Raw genomic sequence first — 16,125 nt, 5'->3', positions numbered from 1 at the left:
GACGCACACACAGACACACAGATGCGCACACACACAGACGCGCACACACACAGACGCGCACACACACAGACACACAGACGCGCACACACACAGACACACAGACGCGCACACACACAGACGCGCACACACACAGACGCACACACACACAGACGCACACACACACAGACGCGCACACACACAGACGCGCACACACACAGACGCACACACACACAGACGCGCACACGCACAGTCACAGTAACCCTGACGTGTGCGCTCACTGCATTCCTCACCTGTTCTCCTTGCCGTTCTGCAACAGGGAGTGTCTGTCGGTGCTGGAGCGGTCGGTGCACACGTAGGTGTTCCGCCGGGTCATGGCACTTGCAGGGATGTTGTTCTGGTTTTGGAAAGGTGGGGGGTGGGGGGGGGGGGGGGGGGGGGGGAGAGAAGGGCAAAGGCAGGTGTGACTGCACTGACTCCGAGCGCCTGTGACCGGACTGACTCTGAGCTCAACTATCAGTTCAAACTCATGCTCTGCAGCCACTGCGCTGACCGGCCGCTTGTTTGACTATCAAATGCATTCGGGGAAACACGGCTGACCCAGGGTGACATTTTACATACTTTCACTTCGGCAAAGAAGGAACAACTGCGTCAATGCAAACGCAGACAGCGAAAAAAGGGAACTAGCTGCAGTTCATTTCACTAGTGGCTCCAAAAACACTCTGTCTCCCCCTCACCCCAGGCACATTTTCACCCTCGTGCACTTACTGCTCTCTCTCCTGCTCTTCAGCCCTCCTTTCCTCATTCTGTTCATCCTGTTCTCTCCCCTCCCTTCATTCCCTGTCCCTTCTTTCCCCGTTTTCCTATCCTTCACTTCCATCTCGCTCTTATTCACACGCTGGACCCTTCTCACACTTTACCCACTCCTTTCCCAATTGCTCTTCTACCTCCAATTTTCTCTTCTCTTCCTGAAGTCACTGCTCCAATTGGAAGATTGCTTCAGCAGACACTTAAAATACGCTTAGCAGTGACCTGAAGCTCAAGCTTCTCTCTCCCCCCCAATCCTTCCTCTTTGTTACTTATTGCCTTCTCCTCTTCACTCCTACTGTCCAATCCCGCCACTGCTTTGCCCCATCTCCAATACTCCTCTACATCTTTCTCCCTTTATCCCCCAAGCCCTCTTTTCCTTCTCCTCTCCGTACCCCGAATTCCTCTGCTCCATCTCCTCTTACCTCCCTCTACTCTGCATTCCCTCCCCATCTCCCTCTCTGTTTCTCTTCCTCTACGCTCCCTCCCTTTTACCCCATGTCTCTCCCTTTCCCTCCTCCTCCTCCTCCTCCTCCTCACCGTGGTGGCGTTAATCTCTTTGCGGCGATCGGGGATCTCCGACTTGTTGGGGTTGTTGGCGCTGCTGACCATGGGGCTGGAGGGCGGGATGCTGCGGCTGCCCACCACGCTGCAGCTGGCCTTGCGGGACGGCAGCCGTTCCTCCTTCAGCTCGCCGTCGCCCGTGCTGGTGGGGCTGCGCTTTGGGTGCGCCACCGGCAGGGAGGGCCCGCCTTCGGGGGGGGGGGGAGGGCTCGTTAAAAAGCACGCTTAGGGCAAGGGTCAAGAAGTGTTACACAGCAGAGAAACTTTACAGTGAGACTGTGGCCCAAGACATACTACATTACATTATTATCATTTAGCGGACGCAATTACCCAGAGCAACTTACATATAATTGGTTACCGTTTTATCCATTTGTACAGTTTGATATTTAATAAAGGAAACTGTGGGTTAAGTACCTTGCCCAAGGATACAACCTGATGTCCTAATGGTGAATCAAACCAGCAACCTTTTGGTTACAAGCCCTGCTCCTTACCACTATGCTACACTGCTGTCCTGCTGCTGTCCCAGAGATTTACAGTGATGCTGACAGCTCATATTTATGTATGGAGTGTGATAGGGCACATGATAGGGATACATTTCTTCTGGTCTTTCTGATGTAGAAAAAAACAATGAGAGAGTGACGCTTCATAAACTCCAAAATGGGTGGAGCTTTTCCATTTTCAGTGACTCGCTTGGCCGAATCATTGTGCTGATTGGTTAAAAAAAGTCAGTGATTGACAGAACCTCGAACATAGAACCTAGAGTTCAGGAAGCCTCCTTCCTCTACCACTAATGGAAAGCACCACTGATTTGTCAGCTAGATTGTGAAAGTAAAAATATCATCATGCTCTAGGGAACGCCATCTGTGTGCTTGCCTTAGATCAGTCACGTACTGCACATTGTTACAATTTAACTGTCATGAATTGAATTTAGTAATAATTAGTATTCATCCATTCATCCAGTTTCTTTTAAGTTCTCAAACGAGATCCTCCTGGGGAAAGCTGTCTAATCTTCATCCTTGCGTTTCCTGCTGAACTGCAACCTATTAAGTGTTCTCTCAGACACACTGATCTGAGATCAGCTCTCAGAGAGTGAGCAACAAAGATCTACATTATTTAACTGGACCAGGAGGGTCACTTTTCAGCTCACGAGCTGCACTGAAGCCACTTTGAGGCTCACTGTACATTAGAGCCAACTAATAACAATCCGTCACTTTCTCATTTCATCATTGCTATTGGCAGGAGTTATTAGATTGTATTGTTCATAAGCATGACATAAGCAACGTGAGACGCAACACGCACATCAACAGTCGGGTACGGCTATGTAAACAGTCAGCATACGCATAGTGGGTCAACCCTTGAAGTGGGTCAGTGGTGCTTCTGTGTCTAAGATGGTGATGCGCAGCTCAAGTGTCACACGCTAACCCTCAATCCAATCAGCAAATGGAAGATTGGAAGTGAGCGCCGGCGATAACTTGGTGAGCACTGATCTGAGGTCAGTGTTGCTGAGTCGATGGGCTGGAAAGGAACCTTTTTACGAGAAATCACGACTGCTGAATGCTTTTAAAAGATGGGGGGGTAGCAGTATCTGGCAACCGGAGTCTTATCAATCTTGTCTGGAGTAACAGTAAATTAAGGCATAATGAAACACAATGCATTCTATCAAAATGATGGTATAACCAGTGCCAGGTGAGGTCATTTCATGAAAAAGCTTTTTAACCCTTTACTGGAAAAACAGAACTTCACTGAAACGCTACGTAGGCCGGGTTGTGTGGTGCTCGGAGGGTGGGGAGGCGTCACTCACAGAAGTCACTGTGCCGCCTCTGTCTGTGGTAGGTGGAGGCGCTCCGCTGGGTCTTGCTGTGCGAGGAGGCGGAGCTGGAGGAGGAGGAGGCGGCGGCGGAGGAGGAGTGCTTGCTGGTGCCGTTGGTGATGGTGCTGGGGCGGACCCGTGCCAGAGAGAGGCTGCTGCCTGACCGGGATTCGCTGCCCTCCAGCTGTCACGGCGACAAACGAACAAACAGAAGAAACACTTCCTCTGGTCAGGGGGTTGAGTCAGGTCATCAGGGGGCTGGTCATGGACATTCATAACTATGACATCACAAGAACAGCAAGAGCACAGCTTGAACAGACCCGCTGAGAGCAGATCGGTGAGCGGCGATGCGCTGCAGAATCACACACTCTGTTCCAGTTACGGCCCACTGGGTCGTGGGTTCAAATCCCACAAAGAATGCTGCTGTAATTAAGCTCCCCTTAATGTGGTACAACATCTACTGACATTGTAAGCATGCACTTAGTAAACAGATAAGGGCATCTGCAAAGTACAATTGTCAGCCTTGTTCTGCACAGAAAATCCTGCAATCCCTCTAAATGATCAGACTGTGAAATCAGCTCTTTGGAGAAATTATGATCAGCTGAATCATCATGTGAAGGAGAACCCCCACCCGTCCCCAAAAATTCCCAACATGCCTGATTGGAGTCTTATTTGTGAGATATAGGTGTATGGCTGGGGAAGAGTTACATTTGTTTGATTACAGTTTAGCTGTGACTGCACTCATGGTTTTTAATGAGTTCTGTTTTATTTTAATTATGAAAATTTAACAACTGTTTGTTTAACTAAGTGTCTGCCAGCTTCTTTACACGTCAACATCACAAAATAATTCATCTTCAAAACAGAATTAGCAACAAAGACACAGCGGCCGCGCACATCCAACGTTCTCCACTCTGCTGTGTGACACGAGGACTGGCTGGCGGCCTCAGCCCCGCTGCTGTCGCCCCCTACTGGCCTGGCTCACCTCATTCTTACGGCCCAGCAGCAGATACGTAGCCGTGACCTCGTTGTACTTCTGATTGGTCAGGGCGTCCTTGATCTCCTCGCGAGAGTAGCCCATTCCCACCATCACCTCTGCAGGGTGGAGTCAGAGAGAAAGAGGGAGTGACAGATGGACACAGACAGGGAGAGAGCAAGAATGAATGCGGGATTAAAAAAGGGGCAAAAACTCATCTGACGGTTCATCTCATCAGCAGTACTAACAATGCCCCTTCTTTCATATCACAACCAATATAACTTGCTTTGACTGAAACCAAAGCAACCAAAGCAATCACTCATCTCAAACTGCACAAGCGCTCATTTCATAGAGGAACCTGAAAGAGACCTCACCAGCAAGACACGGGGGTGGGGAACAGAATGTGGGGCAAGGGAGAGCGGCGTGGAGGCCGGAAGGAGGAGGGGATAAGGCAGGAGAGGGGGATGAACAGGGAGACGGGTCAGGAACCCTCACCGATGCGGCTGGCGTCATTGTAGTCCTCCACCGGCTCCACGTGGGGCTTCAGTTCCTCGCCCTCGTATCCGACATTCATCCACTTGTCTTTCATGATTTGCTGAGAAAGAGACGGGGAACCATCCGCAACACATCAGACCCGAGCCAACGAGCCAAGATCGCACCAACCTCAGCCTAACTTCTCGATGCGAAGAGCTGGGGTTGAAGTCAGGCTCCTGACCGCACCGAATTACAACTTGCATGACAAACAGAACAGATGACATTCGCTGAAGGTTTGCCATTTGATATCGGCTGCTGGATCAACATTTTATTCCCAGGTCATGTTTAGACAAATTGATTTTACGATATAATCGTAATTGAGCTCTCCAGTATCTGTAAACTTGGATCACATCTCCTTTAGTGTAGTGTAAGGAGTAAGTAGTGGAATGTAAGGAGGCTTTATATAATTGGACTGACAGGATCAAAGCTGATGTCAGGTCAGTGTAAATGGCATAGTCATGTTGGTCTGAGCTGGGTCTTAGTTCTGCTTCCAGGACTCTCACCTCTATGGCTCTTCAGTGGTATAGTGACTCACCGAACCTATTCAGAGCATGGACTCAGCTACTCTGAGCTGCATGTTTGCCCCAAGTTTAGCTCAGACCTTGAGATTGCTTGCACCTTAGGGCCCTGACATCATACTCCACCCTCAACCCCAGTGATTGGTTCCGTCTCATGGTAATGATCCCAAAACTGTGTAACTGGTTCCAGCTTCTGACCCTGGCGTGAGACTCCGCCCTGAGTCCGTGCGATTGGCTGAGGGCGTGTGTGTGTGCGCGTGCAGTGGCCTGCCCTCACCTCCAGGGTGCAGCGCTTGGTGGGGTTGAGCACCAGGAACCGTCGCAGGATGCCCTCGCAGTCCGTGGACATGTAGAAGGGCACGCGGTACTTCCCCCTCAGCACCCGCTCGCGCAGCTCCTGCGGGACGATTAGCGACACGCCGGTTAGCGACACGCTGGTTAGCGACACGCCGGTTAGCGACGCGCCGCTAAGCGCTTCTCAGCCTTCATTTGCAAGGGCCACCGCCTGGGTGAGGAACACGCCAGTGCTCTGAGAGCTTTCACCTGCTCTCTGACCCCGCGCGGACCCCCCACTAAGACCGGTAGTGAGAACAGGGACCCCCGCCGGGCTAAACATGCAGTCTGTTTGCTAGACGCTGTTCTGCTGTTTAAATTCACTGTCACAACTTACACAGGACACCGTCCCAGAAATCCCTGGGAAGCCGGCTACTGCCTTACATCATTTTGCTTTATCACCGCTGTTTGCTTGTTTCAATGTGCTGTGAGGACTCGCCTCGTGTTGTCTGACACCTGGGGAGGCCAGGTTCCCGGTCGAAATCCCCCCACCGCGGGAAAACACAAAGAATCAATTACAAGGTGCTCTGAGGACGAGTTCTCGCATTCATTACATGCGAGTATGGAAAAGCCTCCCCCACTTAAACGTTTTTAAGAGGATGGGGCAGGAACACAAAATAACTGCTCCAATAACTGCTTCCACAGAATAACTGGTCTGAACTGTGAAACAACAAACAGGACTACTTTCATCTGTGAATGTCCTGCATTAAAAATCATTTCTTCCAAATACATAAATGTATGCACATTTACATCATCCAAATCTACAGTGTATTGATAAAAAAAGACCATGGCAAGAACTGCCATACTTATGACTGAGAAAGGTCCATTAGATCCATTGTCATTTAGCAGATTCTGACTTAGGTTACATTATTACATGTTATTCATTCATACAGCTGGAGATTTACTGAAGCAAACTGTAGGTTAGGTACCTTGCCCAAGGGTATAACAGCAGCGGCCTATGAGGAAATGGAACTGGCAACCTTTCAGTTACAAGCCCTGTTCCTTACCTCAACACCACACTGCTACCTACAGATGAGAAGACGCCCACAACCTTGTATTTCATACTTAAACATGTGATACATTTTCAAAAGTGCCAATTCATGTTCATTCCTGATGACAAGCAGTCAGATTTGGATACAGATTTGTCCTGGATTATTCTAAACAATATGAACTGACATTAACATGTAATAATGAGGGGGGCGCATTGTCAGGGGAAGAGGAAGAAACGGAAACCGACCGAGCCGCTAATCAATTTAAACATTTAAACATGTATTTACTTGCCGCGCCCATGAGCTGCATCAACAAAAGCATTCTCATTACAGGATATCTCTTAATCATGATGACATGCCGGCTGCTCAGCACCACCACTCCACTGTGAGGCAGCGTCATTAATCCAGTTCTTCCAGTCGTACAGGTGCAGGAATAGGAAGTAGGCCTCCCAGTTCAGATCTTGCTGATGCTTGAGATCAGGCAGTTGATTCCTGAGATTAATGCAGTTGTTTACGAAACATTGCCATGCCCAGAGACAAGGGGCCGACGGCAGCCGGGTGATAAACTTACGAGCAGGAAGCATTAGCAGGAATTGGGTAGGAGCTGGGCCAGCGCTTGGAACAGCGCTTAAAAAACAGCCAAAAAGAGATGGAAACGGCTTCATTAAGTGGTTATTTGGGCTAATGACAGTTTGCTCTGAGTCCTTTCTACCCCAAAGGCAATCCAGGATCAGATTGCCCAACACTTAATCCCACCCGAAATTATTATGACATAACATCAGAAGCTGATCCAAGGTCAGTGCAGAATGGCAGTCTGTACCAACAGCTGATGGGTGGGTAAAACTTCATCAGACATTCAATGGACAGAGCTACTGTGAACTGTGAAAGACTAAAATGTCTCAAAATGTCTTACCGAGCAGAACAAAGCATTTTATACCCCTTCCACGAACTTCCAGAGACACTCATATCGATCAAACTAAACAATACACTGGCTAGGGAACACGCATCTATTTTGACATCCTTAAGATATCACTCTATTGCTTTTGTCCTACCTGATAACATGCTGGGCTATGTTTTCAGAGGGTCCCGGTTTGGGAGTGTTTGGAGACCCTCTGCTGTAGTGGCCTAGTCAGTAACGGGTGTGTGTGTCTGTGTGTGTGTGTTTGTGGTCTGTAGTGTTGTTAGCCTGGTCTGACACCGTTGCCCATTCAGCTTGAATGGATACACTCGCTCTAGATAAGAGTGCCTGCTAAATGAATGTAAGGTAATGTAATGTAAATGTGTGGAAGGGGTGGTCTTGCCTTGAGGTTCTGTCCGTCAAAGGGCAGCGAGCCGCTGACCAGCGTGTAGAGGATGACCCCCAGGCTCCAGATGTCCACCTCGGGCCCGTCGTACTTCTTGCCCTGGAAGAGCTCGGGGGCAGCGTAGGGCGGGCTGCCGCAGAAGGTGTCCAGCTTGTTGCCCAGCGTGAACTCGTTGCTGAAGCCGAAGTCGGCGATCTTGATGTTGGAGTCGGCGTCCAGCAGGAGGTTCTCCGCCTACGTCAGCCCAAACAGTACAGGCGGTCAGAGACAGTGACGTGTCGCTATTCTCTAGGGATGGCTACACTCTGCTTTCTCGTCCTTCAGACAAATATACACACAGGAATCCCTAGCGATTCGCAGGGAATATGCTCTGAGATCCCCATGTGGAATCTGCTTTCCGGAAAATTCTAAACTATTGGTACAGCATTTGTGGATTTGTTCCTGACACAAAACAACCCCATTTTCAGTATAAATATCACGTAAGGAGTGAGTAATATGTACATTTGCACAGGGATGCTATGACCACATGATATGTACGAAAGCATGGGCTGCCACAAAGTGTTGACAAAAAGGGAAGAAGGGTGGTGGGGATGCTGAAATGAAAAATGAAAAATAATGAAAAATGCAAAACCGCAAATGGGGATGGTCTCCTGAGTTCGACCCGAAAGCAAAAGAGCTTGGGTTCAATCCTGGTCACACCAAAGACCAGGCTGGAGTGCCCCTCTGTTCAGCATTTCGCAATCGAGAGGCCGCTGTGGGCAAAAGCCCTATAATGAGCCGGCGTCCTGCCAGGGGGCAGGCTTGAGGCTCAAGCCGCTTTGCACCACAAAACTCAGATGAACTCTGACCCTGGGAGCCATTCAGGCTCAGGCTCAACTTTGAGAGTTAATCACTTGCAAAGATAGCCTACTGCATGAGGAAACCAACTCTGGTCTGCCCTTAATGACCTTTCAATCATATTCAGATATTCAGATTCAAATAACTCTGCTGATAACAGTGGCCTCTATTTCTGTGATATTAGCCCTAAGGTACTCTATGTACCGATGAGCAACTGATGGTGTTTTCACTGTAGCTGCACACTCACCTTGAGGTCTCTGTGGACAATGTTCTTCTGGTGACAGTAGTGGACGGCAGACACAATCTATGGGACAGACAGGCAGACAGATGCCACATATCTTTGTTATTAGGAGCCATGTTTGTTTCACCCGTGGTTGTTCTGAGGATTGGGACAGCACGGTTTTTGTCCAGACCTGGCGGTCAGGAGTGTCACGAGAGCTCACCTGACGGAATTTGGCTCGCGCTTCTTTCTCCTTCATTCTCCCGTGAGACACGAGGTAGTCGAACACTTCACCTAAGGGAGAGAGCAGGCAAGAAGCCATTTTACAGCTGACAAAAAACATTCTGACTTCTATACTTTCTATTAAAAAGACTGCTTAGGTCATTTGAATCTACTACACAACTTCAGGACCAAAACCACCACAGATGACACTTGAAATAATAGGTAATAGATATTTGCTTGGCTAATGTACATTTTTAACATTAATCAACAATGAATAAAACACTACAAGGACATTTACAAATGCACTAATATTGAGTTATCCTAGTTGTTGACATTTAGCATTGGCTACACTGGGGTATAATTCATTGTCAACTGCACCTCAGTACTGAAACTACATCACAAATCTCTCAGGCAGCAAACAAATAACATTACACCACTGTGAAACCAAATGAATTTCTCACACCTCATTTCGTACTTAAGTGATACATCAGACGGCAAGGGGCTAGAATTAGAAGCAGCAGCTCTTAAGCACTACTCTGATGATCCCAGTAACACCTCCCAACCAATCAAATGGGAGCGCTTCAGAATTTAACCAAAAATTAAAATGGGATGCTGTTTACTGAATACTTTACATGGAATGGTATGTCCCCAATGTTTTTTATATGCCTGGCAATCTGAACCCTTCATTGCAGTACTGTGAGAACAGTTTATTTTTGTGTTTCTGTTTCTACTGCCCTCAGAAGTACAATGGCAAGTACAGGCAAGTACAATGACTTTTACAGTATTTACTCATAGGCAAAAATGTATACTACAGCTGTATACTACTAGGGTCTAAATGAAAAATTTTTAAAATGTTGGATCACACTCTCACATCAGTCTTTAAGTTGGTTGGATTGGTTTTTTTAAAGAAAATGCGTGCGCGTCTGTGTGTAACGTCTATGTGTGTGTGAGTTACCGTATGTCAGGATGTGCATGTATGTGTGTGTGTGTGAATGTCTGTGGACCTATGCATATGTGTGTGAGTGCATGTGAGCGTGAACATGCATGAGCATGTGCATGTATTAGTGAGCGTATGTAAGCGTTTGCACACTTGTGTAAGCATGTGTGTGTGAGTAAGCGTATGAGAGAGTGTGCATATGTGTGCATGCGTGTGCATGCCTGTGAGTAAGATTATGTTAGCACGTGCATGCGTGTGTGTGTGTGTGTGTGTGTGTGGGTAGGCATATGTGAGTGCGTGCACATGCGTGCACGCGTGTGTGTAAGTGTGTTAGTGTGTGCATGCGCGTGCATGTGTGTGTGAGCAAGCGTGTGTTAGCGCATGCATGCATGTGTGTGCACTTGTGGGGAGGGGGGCTGGATTAAAGATTCCCCCTCATTAAAAGGCACTGAAGGAGGGAGGAGGCTGACAGTCAGGAGGCAGTCAGGGGATAAGGATAAAAAAGGGCTGTACTTAATGAGCCACAGACACGGAGCGGCAACGTGAGAGAGAGAGGGAGAGGGAGAGAGAGTGAGAGAAAGAGGGAGGAAAGGGGGATAAGGATAAAGGCAGAGAGCTCTGTGATTACTTCTGCTAGCTGAAGACAGGCAGGTCCACTGTATAAACATGAGTGCAAGAGGAACATAGAGAGAGAGAGAGAGAGAGAGAGATAGAAGCATATTAAACAGGACCTTATCTGGCAGTGTATTTTCCAGGCCTTAGTGGTGGAGGGTAGGACCTGATCTGGCAGGATGTTTGTTTCTATGCGTGAGGCAGTCGGGGTGGGTACTCTATAACACTGTGCTGCTTTTGCTCGGCTAGCAGGGGCCTGATTTTGCAGCACGGCTCCCCGGCTCCGGTGCTGGACGGCAGGGCCTGATGGGGGAGTTTTTCCAGGACTGTGACGGAGGATGGGAAATGCAGAAAGGGGAGGGGGGGGGGGGGGGGTGATGTGCACAAGGCCTGGGAGAGAACGCAGCTCGGCTGGCAGCAGTCTGAGGCGCATCGAGCCGGACTCAAAGCTGGATGCCTGATTGATGTGACGGACGCATGTGCATGTCTGTGTGCCTGAGTGTGTGCCTGTGTGCGTGTGTGTGTGTGGACGAGGAAGGATAGCTGTGTGTGTGTATGCGCGTTGCAGGCTGGAGGCAAGCACGTACACAGAAAAACAGAGGGAGATAGAGGGAGAGGGAGGGAGAGGAGGGATGCACACGCATTCGTTTGCTCAGCGAGGGTGGGGAGGAGTTTCAAAAATGGTGGGAGGGGCCAGGAAGGAAGGACAAAAGGGGGACACGGGCACCGTGTGAGAGGTTGAGGGAGAGGGTGGGGGCGCGGGGAGGGGGGTGGCCACGGGCAAAAAGAGAGAAAAACTACAAAAAAGAACAGGGACGCGATGGGCGGTGACAAAATTCATCCGACAAAAACGTACAGTCCACATATAACGAGAGGGAACACTGCACTAAAACGATTCACCAAGATGTCCGACTGTTACAGTAGAGGCCCCAGGCACTGCCCATCAGGCCTTCATGATCTTTGGGGAGGGGGGATAAGCAGGCAGCTCTTTACACAGATCTCAGAGAGGTGGCCGGTGCCTCGCATGTCATTGAGAACAGACCACATCGATGGTACCATCTTTTATGTTTGTTAGCCACACTGATGTGCCAGCGGCTATTTTTATGTCGGTGAATGCTTAGTGGAGTAAAGTGGATTAGACGCGAGTCACAGGTCTCATTATTTTAAAGGGGAACTGGAGCAAAACCGCTGTGCAGGCGCACGAGTCTGCCGGAGATCTGGAGGGGAGGGAGGGGCCAGACGTGGCCATCCTCCCACCCGGCCGTCCCACTGCCGCAAACAGGGGCCGGATTACACCTGAAGGACCAATCTGCAGCCCTGTCGGCCTCAGGGCCTCACAGAAGAAGGACGCCACGCTCCCTGGCCGGGCCGCACTTTGGGTGCGTGAACAGTTTTTTTTCCGTGTCAGGCCAATCGCAGCCCTCCTGCGGGCGCAGTTCTATGGGCGTGGGTTAGAGGGGCAGGCCAGGGGGGGCGGTGAAAGCTTCCGCTCTGTGAAAGAGCCGGGGTGACATTCTCCGAGTGCCAGGAAGGTCGCCCGCCTGGGGTGCGGGGTCTTGCGGCTGGGAATTTTTAACATTGCGGCCGCAGAACGCCACCGATCACCACAGAGGTCAGATGTGTGGGTGCTACTGGCCTGGACACCGGCCCAACTGGCCATGGGGACTCCATATCAGCTCGGTCAAGCAAGGGCCTGAACACCAGAGGATATCAGTCTTAGCTACATCGGCCAGTCGGACTACGCCACGGCCTCAAAAATGTTCCTGCACCCTTCAAGTTGAGAAGAACCTCAAGTACCTAATCCTCTAAGAGGGTTATTTAAAAGCTACAAACTTCTTACTGACTTTCATTAGATAAAAATGTCCATGAGAGAAATTTCTGCAGTAGGCCTGTGAATACAACAGGCTCAGCTGAAGACTTCATTCAGTCAAACCCTTCTTTGTCCTTAACACTGAGTATGTGGGAGAGAAGTTTCTTTCACTTTTTGTTTTTTACACAAAATTATGGGTTTGACAGTCACTGGACACAACAAAAATGTTGTGTAAGTAGTGGGGAAAAACACAGCACTTGATTAGATGCATTATTCAGATTTAAGGCCGAAACACTCTGCTGCTAAACTGAATAGACTCCTCTCTATTTTTCCATAGGATTAACTGATGTGTGCCTTTGCGCCATGATTTCTTCCCTTGCGGAGGTTTTGCAGGCATGTAACCCCTGTGTCTTATTTAAGGTAACACAATGTAACTTCACTGGTGTTACTACAGAAAAGGCATTTACAAAGTTACACTGATTTCCTCCATGGACAGAATGACCTTTCTTCTTGGAAAAACAAAAAAACACCATTTCAAACCTTTTTGACCACCTAGAAAACTACTGAACGCTGAAGAGGATGCAAAAGTTCAGCTAACCACAAGAAAGCACTGAAAATCCAAGATAGAAGAGACATTTAACAATGCCTGTAAGCAGGAATTTACTACGTCACTTCATAGGAACTGTTTTTTGCTCTGTATAGAGGTTCCATTTTTTGCAATGTTTCTCTTCTGTGTCATGCCAACAGGTGTCAGTCAGGTCGCGTGGAACTTTAAAACTAGCTTTTTTTCATTAATTGTAAGAAATTTCGTGTAAAGAGTAGGTTTTAGTGCCAGTGGCTCCCATCTCGAAATAGAACGTAAACAAACTTGGATGACAGGAAACCCTCAAAAGAGAAGACACCAGGGTTCAATGCTCGGCATTACCAATACAGCGAGTCTCCCACGCCACTTCTCTTTAACGTGTTAAAGTAAAGTTAAAGGTGGTGGCAACACAAAAACAAACACAGGTACCCACCTCCGCTGGCGTACTCCATGATCAGGTAGAGAGTCTTCTCTGTCTCTATCACTTCAAACAGCTGCACTGTAGGTCACAAACGGAGACAGAGAGCAAGTCATGTTACATTTTGCTTAGCAGACATGGCAGAGTAACTTACATAGCTTACCCTTTTTATACACTGCCCACTTACGTAGCTGGATATTTACCATCTCAGTAAATATTGTAATTGGGTCGTGCTGCTGCCCACTTACAATAAAGAATGTACACTTTGCAATGTATCAATAAAAGTAGACACATACATTAAATATTAAGACTAACCCAATGACACCTATAACATGACACTTTTGCTTGGAGATGGTGGTGATATTTATGTCTGGCCTCTGTGCATATGTTTTAAGCAAAGTGATTTATTTGTTATTGTCCTGTCAGTCACACAAGCCTGTGTGCAAAATGGGGGGAAGGCAGAAATTCAGACGTCGTGATTGGAATGTGGCTCAGAAAGGTCATCCTATCACGGGTAAGCAGCACCCCGAGGCTGAACCACGAATATCTACATGACGTAGAAGGCTGAACCAAACTAGGGCCACCCTTCCCTGCATACCTCTGTGCTGGGAAAGCTGCCTCAGGACTTCATTGAGAGGCAAAACTAACAGCGCAAATCCCTGTTATTCAATGATAAGAAAACCATTTAACAGCCAATGGTGCAACGTTAAAATGAATGGGCTTTTGAACCAAGTGGGTCAACTGCAGAGGACGCACAGTCACGCGGGTCCCTGTAATTGACCACAGCGGGCTCCGATGTGACCTGGCATGGCCCTGTCTGCTTGTGAACTATGTTGTGTGGGCCTGGCTGACAGGAGTGGGGCTCTGGGCCAGCCAATGAAACGCCGCCTCTCGCCGCAGCGTCCAATCAAACAGGTCTGCGTCAGCACCCGCACTGGCACCAGCATCAATCACGGCCATCCAGGTAAAGAGGGGGCCGAAGCAGCGCCAGTCAGCGGTTACAGCTTCCAGGCAGGAATCGACAGCGCGTCCAAACCCGGGGGCGGGAGGACGGGGGAGCGCTTGCGGTGCCCGACTGCAAGCAGACTTCATCTGGAAGGCCCGAGCGTCAGCAGGATCGGGCTCCCAGGGGAGGTGCAGACAGGCCTCATTGCTCATTCAAAGCCCCGCTGCACCACCAAGGTCAGGACACAGCGTGTTGTGCGTACACCGCCCCCCGCAGCGAGCGCGGCCCTCAGCGGGCGGGCAGGCGGGCGGCCCCTTTCACACAACGCCAGAGGGCGGCACTGTGGGTACCGTGAGGCATCGTGGGAAAGCCGGCAGATCGCGGTGCAACCTGCACGGTCCGGCGCCAGGGGCGTGTCTGGGGCATGGTTCTACATGCTGTCTGTACCTCGCTCCTCCTCAGCTGGTGTTTTGGCAACAAACACAGTCAAGCCCAGTCTGGATAGGAGCGGTGACACCTTGGCTTTCACACCTGAATGGAGCCTCTTTCAGGCCGAATGGCAGAGTAAAAAAAAACCTCAGTGGCTTACCTATGTTTGGGTGATTGAGGCCTTTCATGATCCGTACCTCTCGAAAGAGCTACAAACGAGAGAGAAAAGAGAAAGAAGAGAAAGGAGAGTTACATTAAAATCAGAAATACGGCTCTTACTGGGTGTGTGTATGGGGTGGGGTTGGGAAGATGCTGTAAGGTGAGGAGGAGGGGCAAATGACTCAACCCCATGTAGCGTAGCTTCCCACAATGTTTACAGTGGTTCGGATCGTCATGCAATTTCTGACCTGAATCATCTTTATTGTTTCTAGTTTTCTTTTTTTAACTCACAATCCTCCCACCAAAAACAGCACCGAAATACACCAAGAACAGAACGAGAAGAGAATGTTTGTCCATATCCTCACAAACATACCGATATCCGCACAAGACCACAACCCCCACCCTCTGCCACCCCCTTCCCCCTCTATATGCAGGTTCAGCTCCTCTGGGAACACATGACTAGACAGAGCCCGCTGCCTCCGGGCAGACTGAAAGGTTCCCTCACTGATCATGAAGAGAATTTTTTGTTTTTCTTACTTTCTAGAAATAGCAGGGGAACATTACCGCGCGTTCCATCTGCTGGTGTGCCTCAACACCCCGGAGTTATTAAGTGACTCAGTCGCACACTCATCCTCCCTCATACTCGTTCGCCAGCTTCCTCGTCTCGCTCGTGACATCTGCTGTAGCTGGGTAAACTGGGCTCGGTGACCGAGCGCCACAACCGAGCAGGAAAAAACGAAGAAAAAAAAACAAAAACGCATCCGCCTGGCCCTGCCCTTTGCGGCGAAATGATTCTAGAACAATGAGAAGACGCGGTCTGAGGCTTGGAGAGGGAAGGCCGGTGGCCGACGCTTGCCCTGTTACACGGGGACAGAGAGGGAAAGCTCACGGCGCTAGCGCGCGACAGAAGAAGGAATGTGCGCAGATATGTGAGAACGCCGCGTCGTGAGGCTCATTCTTCCACAACACAAAAATGTTGCCCAGGCAGAGCCGAACAACACCGCCGCCTTTGGCCCTCATACCCTTGAACAAAATCCTTTCTGCGCTCTCTCCTAGATATTTTTGTTACCGAGCTGATGTCCTCTTGCGGGTAGACAAAAAAAAGAAGAGTCTGCGCTATTATTATGATTATTTTCATTTCTCT

General features: G+C 49.2%; 1 protein-coding gene across 4 annotated transcripts in view; it reads right to left on the bottom strand.

Moving 5' to 3' along the window:
- Positions 1-16,125, bottom strand: part of mark4 (microtubule affinity regulating kinase 4) — a 55,464-nt gene that overhangs the window by 12,815 nt on the left and 26,524 nt on the right. For all 4 annotated transcript variants that reach the window (XM_036537284.1, XM_036537285.1, XM_036537286.1 and 1 more), the window contains exons 4-14: positions 14,983-15,031; positions 13,463-13,528; positions 9,089-9,159; positions 8,893-8,949; positions 7,806-8,042; positions 5,460-5,579; positions 4,626-4,725; positions 4,140-4,249; positions 3,149-3,341; positions 1,324-1,535; positions 270-373 (exon numbers count right to left, since the gene is read on the bottom strand). In XM_036537284.1, coding sequence (XP_036393177.1) covers positions 270-373; positions 1,324-1,535; positions 3,149-3,341; positions 4,140-4,249; positions 4,626-4,725; positions 5,460-5,579; positions 7,806-8,042; positions 8,893-8,949; positions 9,089-9,159; positions 13,463-13,528; positions 14,983-15,031 — 1,319 coding nt within the window. The remainder of the gene's footprint in view (positions 1-269; positions 374-1,323; positions 1,536-3,148; positions 3,342-4,139; positions 4,250-4,625; positions 4,726-5,459; positions 5,580-7,805; positions 8,043-8,892; positions 8,950-9,088; positions 9,160-13,462; positions 13,529-14,982; positions 15,032-16,125) is intronic.

Source organism: Megalops cyprinoides, chromosome 9 (genome assembly GCF_013368585.1).
Source record: "Megalops cyprinoides isolate fMegCyp1 chromosome 9, fMegCyp1.pri, whole genome shotgun sequence".
NCBI lineage: Eukaryota > Metazoa > Chordata > Actinopteri > Elopiformes > Megalopidae > Megalops > Megalops cyprinoides.
This window is presented reverse-complemented; position numbering and strand designations above follow the sequence as displayed.